This window comes from Heterocephalus glaber, unplaced genomic scaffold (genome assembly GCF_053883595.1).
Source record: "Heterocephalus glaber isolate CG9 unplaced genomic scaffold, H.glaber_assembly_v1.0 deba00001745, whole genome shotgun sequence".
NCBI classification, from domain to species: domain Eukaryota; kingdom Metazoa; phylum Chordata; class Mammalia; order Rodentia; family Bathyergidae; genus Heterocephalus; species Heterocephalus glaber.
The window spans coordinates 1,250,710-1,263,206 of NW_028258451.1; the positions used below are offsets into that span (position 1 = coordinate 1,250,710).

The window sequence follows — 12,497 nt, forward strand, 5'->3', positions numbered from 1 at the left end:
GCCTTGCTTTCTCTTCTACGCCGCTACCAGTCGTCTGTGCTGCCGCCGCCTTTATTCTGGTTTCGACCCCCCACAGTCTGGCCGCGACGATTCTCCGCGTAGCCGACGCGCTCTGGGGGCCGCGAGCCCGCTGAGCCCCTGTCCGCGTCCCGCTCATCCGTGTGCGCCGGAGGTCGGTGCTAATAACGTTGTTCCAAACGCGGCGGGAACATCGCGGTGTCGTTGGCCAATCAGAGCGCAGCTCTGCCCGGCTAGGCGCGTAACGGCATCAGTGAGCGCCGGCCGCTGCTGCGAAGCTAATTTCCTAGAAACCGTCGTGAGCTGAGGGAAGAGGTGAGTGGGGGACAATGGGAGGGCCGGACGCCAGACTCCTGGGTCTGGAGGAGGAGGCGAATGAGGACAAAGCCGGGCCTTCACAGGTTGATCGCCCAAAGCTTCGTATGCTCCTCCTGTGCTATGGCCCTGGGGATATGTCAGAAGTAAGGTTGTTCACTGTCCTCTTAGAGCGTTGACTGATGCCCGGGAGGCGGGCTCCGTGGAGGAGTCACTTAATCTCAGTCTTGGGAAGTGTCTGAGGGCGCACACGCGGGACGTGTGGGGCGTACATCACAAAGCAAGCCGCCGCGGGCTGGAAAGGGGTGCAGGGGTCAGACAGTTGGAGCCTGGGAGCTGAAGGCTGAGGAGTTGTTGGGCACTGAAGAGTGGGGCAGAGAGCCACTTTAGGCAAAGAGGACTGATTGTGCGAAGACCCAAAGGTGAGAAATTGGTAAGTCCTGACAGGATGGCACTTTGCATGGCTTGCTGAGTCTTACATGGGTAGGGATGCAGACACCCCTGGAGAACAAAGCAAAAGGAAGCACCCTACCTTGTGGAGCTTGGGTACCAATAAAGGAGGACCCGGGCCTTCCAGGAGAGAGGTCCTTCATGTAATAAAGAGGGACTTGGTCAGGTGTGGTCTCACGGAACCCTGCCCTTCCTTCCGCACAGACCTTGGGATGTCTCTGGCAGATGAGCTTTTGGCTGACCTTGAGGAGGCAGCTGAAGAGGAGGAAGGAGGAAGCTTTGGAGAGGAGGAAGAGGAGCCAGCGATTGAGGATGTACAGGAGGAGACACAGCTGGATCTCTCTGGGGATTCAGTCAAGAGTATCGCCAAGCTGTGGGATAGCAAGATGGTGAGAGGGCACAGGGGTGAGGGGCCACAAACAAGCGCCAGGACAGGTAATGAAGCAGTAACTCTTCTTTTTTTTTCTTTCCCCCCATTAACTTTATTGGTACATTTTAGGTATAAAATACAGTTACATTCATCATTGGGATCTTGTACCATTACATGAGTCTCTTGGTTCTTATTTTTTTTCCCCTTCCCTTGCCCACCCTTCCCTATTTGCAAAGACCTTGTTCTTTTTTTTTTTTTTTGTACCGGGGATCGAACTTGGGTCCTTGCGCTTGCGCAGCAGGCGGCGAAACCACTGAGCTAAATCCCTGGCCCTAGTAACTCTTCTTTTTGAAGAGCCCTGGTGACTCCCTTTCTCTTCCTTTTCCCCTTCCCTGGCAGTTTGCTGAGATCATGATGAAGATTGAGGAGTACATCAGCAAGCAAGCCAAAGCTTCAGAAGGTAGTTTGCACCCTCACTTTCCCCTCCTCATTATCTTGTCGGGCCTCATGGCTCTTTTGTTCCTTGTGGCTTCCAATACTGAGTCTTGGTCCCTCTTGCCCTTTCTCAGAGCACTCTTTTCATCCATCCCACTGCAGACCACTTCTCCCCTAAAAACATTGTGTGATAAAGCCCTTATTCTATGATGAGCACTTACTAGTTGTGATAGAACTTATCTCAAGATTCCCCAAACTGGATGTGTTGGCACGGGCTATAATCTCACCTCTCTAGGAGGCTGAGACAGGAGGATCACAAGCTTGAGCAGAGCCTGGGCAATGTAGCAACTTAGTAAGATCCTGTCTCAAAATAAGGAATAAAAAAGAGCTGGGGATATATAGCTCAGTACAAAGGTCCTAGGTTCAACCCATAGTACTGCCAAATCAATCAGTCAATCTGTAAAATCCCCGAACTGCAGGGGCAGGCATGACCAGTTACAGAGTTTTTGCTACATCTGTAAACTGGGTGTTCTTTTACTTCAGATTTTTTTTCAAATCAGTGAACATTTTTTCCCTAAGTTCATGTAAGAATTAAATGTTGTTACTACTGTGAATAGAAAACTGGTACCTTTGGGTAAATATAAAGTAGCCGCAAAATAAATACACTGCTGTTAGGTTGTCACCTGATAGCTTTTGTCAGTCCCAGCTCTGGGGAGCACCGGGTCACCTCTTGAGTACTCAGAGTGCCTGTTAATAGGGCAGGCCCATTGCCATTCCCCTTCTGGGAAGCATGGGACTCTGGACTCCATAGTGGAATTTGTTGGTCCTGGGAAGCTCTGGGAGTTGCTGGGCACAGGAGAGATGTAGTCAGAACACAGGTTCAGGGAGACACACTCCTTTTCTTTACTAATTTCTTGGACACTCAGTTGAATCAGCCCAGCTCTCTGCTCTCAAAATGCCCAGAGTCTAGTGGAGGACTCTGGCCAGATCCCAGGCTGTCCTTGGTGGGTAGTCCCTTGCTCAGGACACTCTGCAGCCAAAGGAGGGGCTACCTGGCCCTGCCTTGGGGATCAGGTGCTTAATTGGAGTCTGGAGCATGGTCACTTGCCAGGCAATAAGGGGAGGAAAGGGGCCCAGGGAAAGAGAATAGCATGGCCAGGCCACAGACATCGGAGTGGCAGGGAGGCGCAGGGAGGTGCCGGCTCCGGCTGGGGTCCAAGGCCAGGCTGCAGAGCTCAGGCTGGGTGTCGGGTGGGGTTGGGCATGAAACATGTCAGGTTGGGTGGTGGTCCGTGTCTAGCAGAGGGGCCCAGCTGTGGTGGAGTGTGGGGGAGACGTCTGCAGGAAGGTTCTTCAATGCCATCCGAGCCTTAAGGAGGGAAGGAGGCACTCGGGCACCAGGGCTGGGACAGATTGAAGCACCATGTTTAGGGCCAGATTTCTGCCTGCCGGCTGTGCAACCTCAGGCAGTGGCTCCATTTCTCTCTTTTAAGTCAGTCCAATTTAATATGGACCTCCCCTGCTGGCCATGGGTGAGGTAAATCAGCCCCTGTATGACACACAGAATGACCCCTGATCAGGCCCAGGGGTCCTGTGTGTGTCAGCTGCTCTGACTGCTAACCCTGATGATGCTCTCATTGTTTGTATTGCACAGTGGTTTTCCAGAAACATAAGAGGCAGGGATGTTGGCAGGAGGGGGAACAATGCCTGGAGAGATCGAAAGTGGAGCGGCTGTAACTGGGGCCCAGTGGCCCCAGTCAGCTGCAGTCAGGTGGAGTCGTGTGGAGAGGACAGGGTTGGAAGGTGGAGGGGCCACAGTGTGGAGCTGGTGGCTCAGCACATACCAGGGGAGGACTCCAGGGTCCTGGGCACCGCGGGCGCAGACGCGGGGAGCGCAGCTGTAGAACTTGTCCCTGCCGGGCAGGGCGTCCCATAACGCAAGCCTCGACTCGCTCTAGGGGCTGGCTCGTTACCTTGGTAGTGGGAGGCATGGGAGGGCCTAGTTCCAGAGCAGGATGAGGTTGAGTCTGGACTGACGTGGAGGACAGACTGGAGGGGGTGCAGAAGCAGGCCGGTGGGCACGGCCGCGGCCGCTATGTGCTCCTGCCTCATCCGCTCCCGCTTCTCCTCCGCACAGTGATGGGGCCGGTGGAGGCAGCCCCCGAGTACCGTGTCATTGTGGACGCCAACAACCTGACTGTGGAGATCGAAAATGAGCTGAGTGAGTGCTGGCGCCTTGTGGCAGCCCTGTCCCATGCCCCCCACGGCCCCGCTGGCCTTCCCCTGCGTGCTGCCCTAGGCCCCTGTGCCGGTCTGGTCCGGCTCACCAGAGAAGGAAGTGCACAGTTCCTTCCCCGGGGCCTGTCCTAGAAGCTGCCCACGTCACTTCCGCTCTCGGCTTCTAACGAGGTGGCCACCCAAGTACGAAAGGGCCGGAGCATGGCCTTTATGCTGGGTGCCCTTGTGCCAAGCTGCGGTCTCGGGGTTTGGCAGTGAAGCAGGAAGCGGGTGCCGGGGACAGCCGGATGGCCTGCTCCTCACGAGCAGCCCCTCCTCACCTCCCCAGACATCATCCATAAGTTCATCCGGGACAAGTACTCGAAGAGGTTCCCCGAGCTGGAGTCCTTGGTCCCCAACGCACTGGACTACATCCGCACGGTCAAGGTGAGGGGCTCGGCAGAGAGTGCTGAGCACGGGAGACCTCGAGGCGAAGCTGTTATGGGCGAGCCAGGCCCTCGAGAAGAGGGCCAGAGCCCTGCATGGGGTGCACATGTATAACCCTAGTCTTTGCGGCTGAGCTGGAAAGGAAAGATCAGGAGCTGGGACCCGGCCTGGGCAACGTAGCGAGGCCCTGCCTGGTGCGGTCGGGCTGGTGGCAGAGGAGGTTCTGTCCTGGCCTGAGCTCAGAGTGGGCCCAGACCACAGCCCGTGGGGTGCAGTGCGTCTTCCCGTGGCTTCTCTGCCCGCCTGCCCCCGTGGAGCTGCCACAGTGCTGGCGCTTTGAGCACTGGCAGTCTGGGGGCTGGGAGGGGCAGGAGAGGCCCCACTGCAGAGCGGCCTCCCGGAGTCCCGGGGGATCCTGAGCGGAGCCGGGGGGGGCTGCCCCTCCTGAGCTCCATGCCTGCCTCCCCCAGGAGCTGGGCAACAGCCTGGACAAGTGCAAGAACAACGAGAACCTGCAGCAGATCCTCACCAACGCCACCATCATGGTGGTCAGCGTCACGGCCTCCACCACCCAGGGGTACGAGCGCCCCAGGACCCGGCGCGGCACACGCGGGCACTTGCAGGGGCCACCCGTGGCGCCAGCAGGCGAGATGCCCAGCAGTCCGGGTCCCTCCCACAGGCAGCAGCTGTCAGAGGAGGAGCTGGAGCGGCTGGAGGAGGCCTGCGACATGGCCCTGGAGCTGAACGCGTCCAAGCACCGCATCTACGAGTACGTGGAGTCCCGCATGTCCTTCATCGCCCCCAGCCTGTCCATCATCGTGGGCGCCTCCACGGCAGCCAAGATCATGGGTGAGGCCCCCGCCCTGTCGCCCGCCCTGCAGGCTCGGACGGGTGGGCGCACGGCACCGCAGCCCCGTCCCGCCGGCTGTGTGTGGGCCTGACACACACGGCAGCGCCATGAAGGCTGAGGCCGCCCGAAGAGGCCACTCTACATCCCGCCCCGCTGTGTGCCGGGTCCTGAGCCCCTCCACGCCTCATTTATCTCCTCAAAGGCCCTGTGTTCAAATCCTGCCGTGTTCTGCAGCAGCTCTAATTTCAGCACACAGCTCAGGCCCCTCAGTGGGGAGCTGCGTGCTGAGCTGGGGAGCGGACATGGTGGGTTCAGCACAGATGTGGGTGCAGATCCTGGCCCCGCCTGGCTGACCACTCATCCTCAGCAAATGAGCTCCCCTGCCTCAGTTTCCCGAGTGTGACTGGCAGCTGGGCTGGTTTCCTCCGGCCGTAGCCAAGACCCTGGGCCTGGCACACTGTCACCCCCTCTGGGCCTCACCGGACCCCACCCGTCGCTGGCCGGCAGGGACCCTGGCAGGGTTTGGGAGGAGCTGCTCAGTGAGCCCCAGCCTCCTGGGCTCCTACGGCCGTGGCTTGTTCCTCCCCTCCTTCCACGTCCCTTTGCCTGCCACTGACGCTGTCTCCCCAGCTACCCTCTTCGCTGTTACGGAGCCTCGAGAGTGTGTTGAACCCTGAGGGTCAGGTCACTCCAGCTTTGAGGTCCCCCACCCAGCTCAGTCCCTCTAGTCACGGAAGGCCCTGGCCCGATGGCACGGTGGCCCCTCAGCTCTGCTTAGCCTGCCGTGCCCACGCCAGGGCTCCTTTCGAGGTCCCTTACTGGCTGGGCGGTGTGCCCAACCCCTGCAGTCACGGCAGGCCCTGAAAGTGGAGAAATGTCTCCTGCCAGCGTATTCCCCTCCCTGTGCTTGCACAACCCCACTGCAAACAGGTGAGGCAGACACAGGCCCAGTGCTCAGAGCACCTGCCCTACATAGATAGGCTGGTGTGGGGCACACCTACAGCCCCAGCACTGGGGAGGCTGAGGCAGGAGCCGGCCTAGGCAACATAGTGAGTTCAAGGCCAACCTGGACCACATAGTGAGACTGTGTCTCAAAAAGACCTCCCATAGATAACACCCTCAGAGCGGGCAGCGTGGACTTTGGGGTCAGCCTCCTCTTGGGCCACTTCCTGGCTGTGCACCCACAAGGCAAGTTGCCACCCCCCTCTGTGCCCCTGCACATCTGCCCCACAGTGAAATGAGCTACTTCAGCCCTCGAAGGCAGGGCCAGAACCTCACACAAAGGCACGGAGTGCAGGGAGCCCCTGGTCCAAGCCCGCATCTCCCTCTGCACCTCCCACTGCAGGTGTGGCCGGCGGCCTGACCAACCTCTCCAAGATGCCCGCCTGCAACATCATGCTGCTCGGGGCCCAGCGCAAGACACTGTCCGGCTTCTCATCTACCTCCGTGCTGCCCCACACTGGCTACATCTACCACAGCGACATCGTGCAGTCCCTGCCCCCGGTGAGTGGCACCGCCGAGCGCCGACCTCGGTCCGGCTGGCTGTGTAGCAGAGCCAGCCCTCCTGGCCCAGTCATGCAGCTGCAAAGCACGGCCCCTTCCCGGGGTCCAGGCCAGTGCCTGCCCTCTTCTCCTCTGCATGCTGGTGGCTTATTGTTGTCGCTGTCTTGTGGCTGTGGGTTTTACATGTGCCTCCTGGTGCTTCCTCACACGAGAGCCACCTCTCTTGAATGGCAGAAAACATGAATTCAGCCATATGTGGGCAGGTCTTTTATTTTAAATACTGCTAGTTAGTTATTTTTTAGAACTGGGTTTTTTTTGGTACCAGGGATCAAACTCAGGTCCTTCCGCTTGCCCAGCAGGCAGCGAAACCACTGAGCTAAATCCCCGGCCCAGTTAGTTATTTTTTGTTTGTGTTAGTTGGTTTTTTGAGACAGGGTCTCACTGTGTAGCCCAAGCTGGCCTCAAACTTCAGTGATCCTCCTGCCTCAGCCTCCTGAGTGCTGGGATGACAGGCGTGCGCCACCACACCTGGCTTTATTATTATTTAACAGTGTCCCATTTATGGAATAGCTAAGTTGCCATCTTTACCGGGCTTGTGGTTTTTGAAGAGGGCTGAGAGGAAACCCTGCCTGTGGTGTGGCCAGGAGTCTGCGTCGCTGTGGTGACAGTAACGGCTCAAGAGCAGGGCCAGAGGCTGGGGAGCAGGGCTGAGGCTTTGGAAATGCTGATTTCACTGAATCCTCACAACTCCAGTTTTCCCTCTGCTCCGGCCCACACCTGCTTCTGCCCTGCTGCCCATTTCCCAGTTGAGGAAACTGAGGCGAGTGGGCCAGGTGTGCAGCCGGGGCCTGGGCTAGGTGTGGCCGGGGCGGGCTGAGGGCTCCACCCGGCTCAGGCCCTCTTCATGCTGCTTCGGACAGAGGCGCTGCAGGGAGGCAGCCCCTTGTCCTCTGCCTCCTTGTAGACTGGGGGAGAAGAGTGGGCTTCTCCCACCGGGCCTGGTGGTGCTCACCTCAATCGCAGCACTCTGGGAGGCTGAGGCAGGAAGGTCGCAGGTTCAGGCTCAGTCAGTTTAGCAAGACCCTGCCTTGTCTTTGAAAGGGTGGCCCTGTGGCTCAGTGTGAGGGCCTGAGTTGTGGGGCTCTCCGGAGGTGCTGGGCCAGACAGGCCGGGGTGTGAGGCCTCCTTCCCAGGACCTGGGGTCGGCCAGCCCTGGGGAGCACCGGACTCACCCCCCTTCCATTGCCCCAGGATCTGCGGCGGAAGGCGGCCCGGCTGGTGGCCGCCAAATGCACACTGGCCGCCCGCGTGGACAGTTTCCACGAGAGCTCGGAGGGGAAGGTGAGCGGGCGCCCGTGGGGTGGGTGTGTGCTGGCGGAGGCCCCGGGGCTGTGCAGGGAGGGAGGGAGGGCAGGCTCCTTCAGGGCAGAGCTCAGGTGAGCCTGGGCCGCAGGTATGGAGGGTGTGAGGTCTTAGAGGAGCCCCGGACCGGGGACCGGGGAGGAGGAGGACGCTGTGCCCCGGTGGCAGATGGGCCGGCCAGGCAGGCACCCCAGGAGTGGCCACAGCGCCCCACTCCCCTCCAGGTGGGCTATGAACTGAAGGACGAGATCGAGCGCAAGTTTGACAAGTGGCAGGAGCCGCCGCCTGTGAAGCAGGTGAAGCCCCTGCCCGCACCCCTGGATGGGCAGCGGAAGAAGCGAGGGGGCCGCAGGTGAGGGCCCTGGGGCCCTGTGGGGGTGAGCGGGGCGGGGGGGCGGCGAGGCCCATACCCGAGCTGACCGCTCGCCCCAGGTACCGCAAGATGAAGGAGCGGCTGGGACTGACAGAGATCCGGAAGCAGGCCAACCGCATGAGCTTCGGAGAGGTCAGCCCGCGCCCGTCAGTGGGCAGCCACCCAAGGCCTCTCCGCCCCAGCTCGGACTCGGGGTCCCCCACCCCGAAAGCCGCCTGCCACTCGGGGCTGCCCTGGCTCAGCTCCCCTGGTCCCTCCCCGCCAGCGAGGGTGCCCTGCTGTGCACACCCCCACCCAAGACCACACCCTGTCCCGCCCACCACGCCCAGCACGCACATGCAGGACAGAGATACCTGGTGCCTGCTGGGCCTGGGTGCTCGGCCGGGCCGGTGCCTGCCTGTGCGCCGCGAGATGAGGCCTAGGCAACTGCTGGGGGCTGCCCAGCACCCAACCTCTGACACCCCTGCCCTCAGATCGAGGAGGACGCCTACCAGGAGGACCTGGGCTTCAGCCTGGGCCACCTCGGCAAGTCGGGCAGTGGGCGCGTGCGCCAGACACAGGTGAACGACGCCACCAAGGCCAGGATCTCCAAGACGCTGCAGGTACGGGCCAGGCTGGGGCCCAGGGGCCTGGTGGCCGGGAGAGCCTGGTCACAGCCCTCCTCCTCCCGCAGCGGACCCTGCAGAAGCAGAGCGTGGTGTATGGCGGGAAGTCCACCATCCGCGACCGCTCCTCGGGCACCGCCTCCAGCGTGGCTTTCACCCCCCTCCAGGTACCCGGCCCCAGGTGGCTCGCAGAGCCCCTTCCCCCTCTGCCGTGAAGCGCTACTGCTGGGGCGGCAGGAGGCTGTGCCTGTGGACAGGCCAGGCAGCTCCCGCACTGTGCCCAGCAGGGTCCAGCGCCTCATGCAGAGACCCAGCTCCAAGCAGGCCACACCCCCAAGCTTCCGGACCACTGCCCTTGAGTGGCCGGGCTGGCCTCATGGCTGCACCAGCGGTCAAGTTCCCAGCCAGGCCGGCTTGGTGTCACCCCTGAGGTCAGGTCCCAGCCCGGCAGTGACGAGCCGTGTGGAGCTGGGTGTCTGTACCTCCCATCCCTCAGTTTACCACAGTGAGGCCAGTCGGCCCCTCACGTCAGGGTTGGTGAGCTCACACGCGCACCAGAAAGCGTGCTAAGTGCCTCCCTGGTCCCAGCACTGTTCTCTGGGCCCTGCCCTCATGGACACAGAGGAGTGCAGTCCACAGTGAATAGGTGGTAGGTGTCGGGGAGAAACAGGAGAGGAGGACATGGGGGTCTCAGTGCATGCCTGTACTCCGAGCACTGGGGGGCTGAGGCAGGACGATCGAAAGTTCCAGCCCAGCCGGGGCAACTTATAAGACCCTGTCTCAAAAAATAACAAGGGCTGGGACTGGGGATGTAGCTCATTATGAAGGCCTTGGGTTCCATCAGCAGTACTGGAAAAAAGAAAGAACAGTGCTGGCCGTTACCGCGGTCTGTGGTGTTGCCCTGTGTGCCAGAACTCAAGGCCTGCCCCCCCACTGGGGCCGCCGCCTCCTGGGGAGCCTGGCAGGACAGGGTTTGCTGGGGCGCCGCTTTTAGCATCACTTGGGGAACTCAGCAACATCCCAGCTGCCCGGCGCCTCCCTCCCCTTCCCGCCACCACCCGGTCAGGTCCAAACCTCTGGAGTCGACACCCTCGGAGACCGCAGCTGGTCCTCCTGCCCTGCTGCCTGGGGACCCTGGCAAGTCCCGGTCCCCTCCTGTCACCCTGTCTCCACCCCACCGCCCAGGGTCTGGAGATCGTGAACCCACAGGCAGCGGAGAAGAAGGTGGCCGAGGCCAACCAGAAGTATTTCTCCAGCATGGCCGAGTTCCTCAAGGTCAAGAGCGAGAAGAGCGGCATCACGTCCACCTGAGGCAGCGCGTCCTGGGTCCGCCCTGCCGGGGACTGTACCCGGATCAGGAGGTTCCGGCAGAGAGCCGCCTGCCGCCCGCCTCACAGGCGCCCAGGACTGAGCCCGGCCCTGGGCAGAGCCGGTCTCTTTGGCGAGGCTTTTTATTTTACCTGGGAAAGGAGATGCTTTTTGTGGAAAGAGTACAATTAAAAGCACAGCATCGAGGGCTGGGGATTTAGATCAGTGGTTCCGCCGCCTGCCTCACAAGCAGAAGGTCCGGAGTTCGATCCCTGGTACCAAAAAAAAAAAAAAAAAAGCACAGCATCAAGGTCTGTTGTGGGGGAGTGGCCATTCGTCAGACCCCTGGTGGAGCCGGAGCTCGGGCACACAGTGCACAGCGGGCCCAGCCAAAGGGGCGCTCACAGGGCTGGGGGACGGCGTCCCCCTGAGGGAGCAGTGTGGCCCTCTGGGAGGTGTCATGACACCAAGGTGACCCCCGCAAAGCTTACGGAAGGGCAGAACTGGGCTCGGCAGGGGGTCAAGGGTTTCATCTTTTGAGACAGGGTCTTACTATGTGGTTCAGGCCGGATGAAGCCCAGGCTGGTGTTCAACTGGCGACCCTCCTGCCTCAGCCCCCCAGGGCTGGGATCACAGGTGGGCACCACCACGCCCTGCTCAAGGCTTCTCAGTTATCTGAGAGGGGGTCTCACTCACTTCCCAGATTCTGTCTTTGAGATCTCGCTCTTTCTGTTCGCTTCTCTGGGCCTGCAACGGTCACTACTGCTCGGAGTCCCTGGACCCCAGCCCCTCCCACAGCTCAGGGCTCTGCCTCTGGACCTCAGCCTCTCGTCCACCCTCAGAGACTGCACCCTGGAGGTTCTGCCCAGCCTAAGGTCCATGCTGTTTGAAAGTGAGCGCTTTGGTTCCTCTGCTTATTTGCCCAGGGATGTGTTCTCGGTCCCCGAGTCTGTTCAGACTGTTTGGGGCTCTCCATCCACTAGAGGCAGGAGTCCCCTGGTCTCCTCTTCCAAATTATCTTTGTGTCTTGTGTCTTGAATCCTCATTCACCCCTGGTCGGGACAAACTTGTGGGCTGACTCCTGCAGTGGGGTGGCCTAGGGAGCTGTGATTGTCACAGTGAGTGACAGGGTGGAGTGGAGGATGAAAAGTTTACCTAGAGTCGAGGTTTGGTTCAGTCACCAAGGGACCCAGAGGGGCCGTTTCTCCCAGCCATCAGGGAAACTGGGAGAAGAGCCCCCAAGCTGAGAATGCTCTGGCTTTCATTTAGAAGAGCAGTTTGGGCCAAGAGCTGTCTCCAGGCTAGGCAGGTTTTTTTCTTTTTTTTTTTTTTGGAACCGGGGATCGAACTTGGGACCTTGCTCTTGTGAGGCAGGTGGCAGAACCACTGAGCTAAATCCCCGGCCTAGGCAGGTTTTTTTGGAGATAGGGGAAGGACAATGGCCAGACTCACATGGTTTAAATGAGCAAGACCCTGTTTCCAACAACTCAGTGTTCCAGGACTACCTGGAAGGTTTGTTAAAAGTTGCTGGGCCTAGTTGGATCCTGATTGGTTAGGATGGGGTTCGAGTCAGACACCCCTGGGTGATGTGCACTGCTGACCCAGGGCACACTGAGGACCAGCGCCCTAGAAAATCTGTGCTGCAGGCAGCTCTTAGGTAAGCCGCACACTGGCTGAACCTCCAAAGGTCACTGATGCCCAGCCCGCCCCAGCAGAGGGAGTTAGTGTAGTGGTGCCTGGGCGTCTGTTGTTTTTGTTTTGGTACCGGGGATTGAACTCGGGACCTTGCACTTGCGAGGCAGGTGGTGGGAACCACTGAGCTACATCCCTGACCCCATCTGTTTTAAGCTTCCCAGGTGATTCTACCATGAATGCACACCTGAGAACTCCACCTTGCGCCCTTGGAGCTCCAAGTGTGAAGTATGGACCATTAGCACACCTGGGAGCTTGTTGGGGCTCCTGAATCTGTTTACTTTTTTTCTTTTATTCCTGAGATATGGCCTCTTAACATAGCCCAGGTTGGCTTTGAAATTGAAATCCTCCTGCCTCAGCCTCCTGAGTGCTGTGATCACAGGTGTGCACCATCTCTGGCTGCCTTGTGATTCTGAGTGGCTCGTAAGTCTCAAGCTTGCTTCAATCTTACATTTGCCTTATTTTCCTCCACTTAGAGGAGGGGGACAAATCTGGCTTCCACTGCATGACCCTGGACAAGTGGCTCCCAGTTCGGGCACGCGCAGTGCCCCA

The 12,497-nt window shown here is 59.8% G+C and overlaps 1 protein-coding gene across 2 annotated transcripts; it reads left to right on the forward strand.

The window, feature by feature from the left end:
- The first annotated feature begins 159 nt into the window (after nucleotides 1-159).
- Prpf31 (pre-mRNA processing factor 31) lies at nucleotides 160-10,459 on the forward strand. 2 transcript variants are annotated; one of them, XM_004866725.4, is made up of 14 exons: nucleotides 160-333; nucleotides 988-1,172; nucleotides 1,553-1,613; nucleotides 3,726-3,809; nucleotides 4,155-4,252; nucleotides 4,723-4,829; nucleotides 4,932-5,101; nucleotides 6,448-6,605; nucleotides 7,857-7,946; nucleotides 8,192-8,319; nucleotides 8,400-8,472; nucleotides 8,814-8,942; nucleotides 9,014-9,112; nucleotides 10,131-10,459. In XM_004866725.4, the coding sequence occupies exons 2-14, from the start codon at nucleotides 996-998 to the stop codon at nucleotides 10,254-10,256; spliced, it is 1,500 nt and encodes a 499-aa protein (XP_004866782.1). In that variant the 5' UTR covers nucleotides 160-333; nucleotides 988-995; the 3' UTR covers nucleotides 10,257-10,459. The 2 variants fall into 2 exon arrangements, with proteins under 2 accessions (XP_004866782.1, XP_021101790.1); XM_021246131.2 differs by lacking the exon at nucleotides 160-333 and adding an exon at nucleotides 428-766.
- The last annotated feature ends 2,038 nt before the right edge of the window (nucleotides 10,460-12,497 follow it).

Bases quoted from the DNA above. Each gene is read 5' to 3' on its own strand.
- Prpf31 (XM_004866725.4), top strand. From the start codon at position 996: ATGTCTCTGGCAGATGAGCTTTTGGCTGACCTTGAGGAGGCAGCTGAA. The intron at 3,810-4,154 runs GTGAGTGCTGGC...TCACCTCCCCAG, and splicing joins GGAGATCGAAAATGAGCTGA to ACATCATCCATAAGTTCATC. The intron at 4,830-4,931 runs GTACGAGCGCCC...TCCCTCCCACAG, and splicing joins ACGGCCTCCACCACCCAGGG to GCAGCAGCTGTCAGAGGAGG.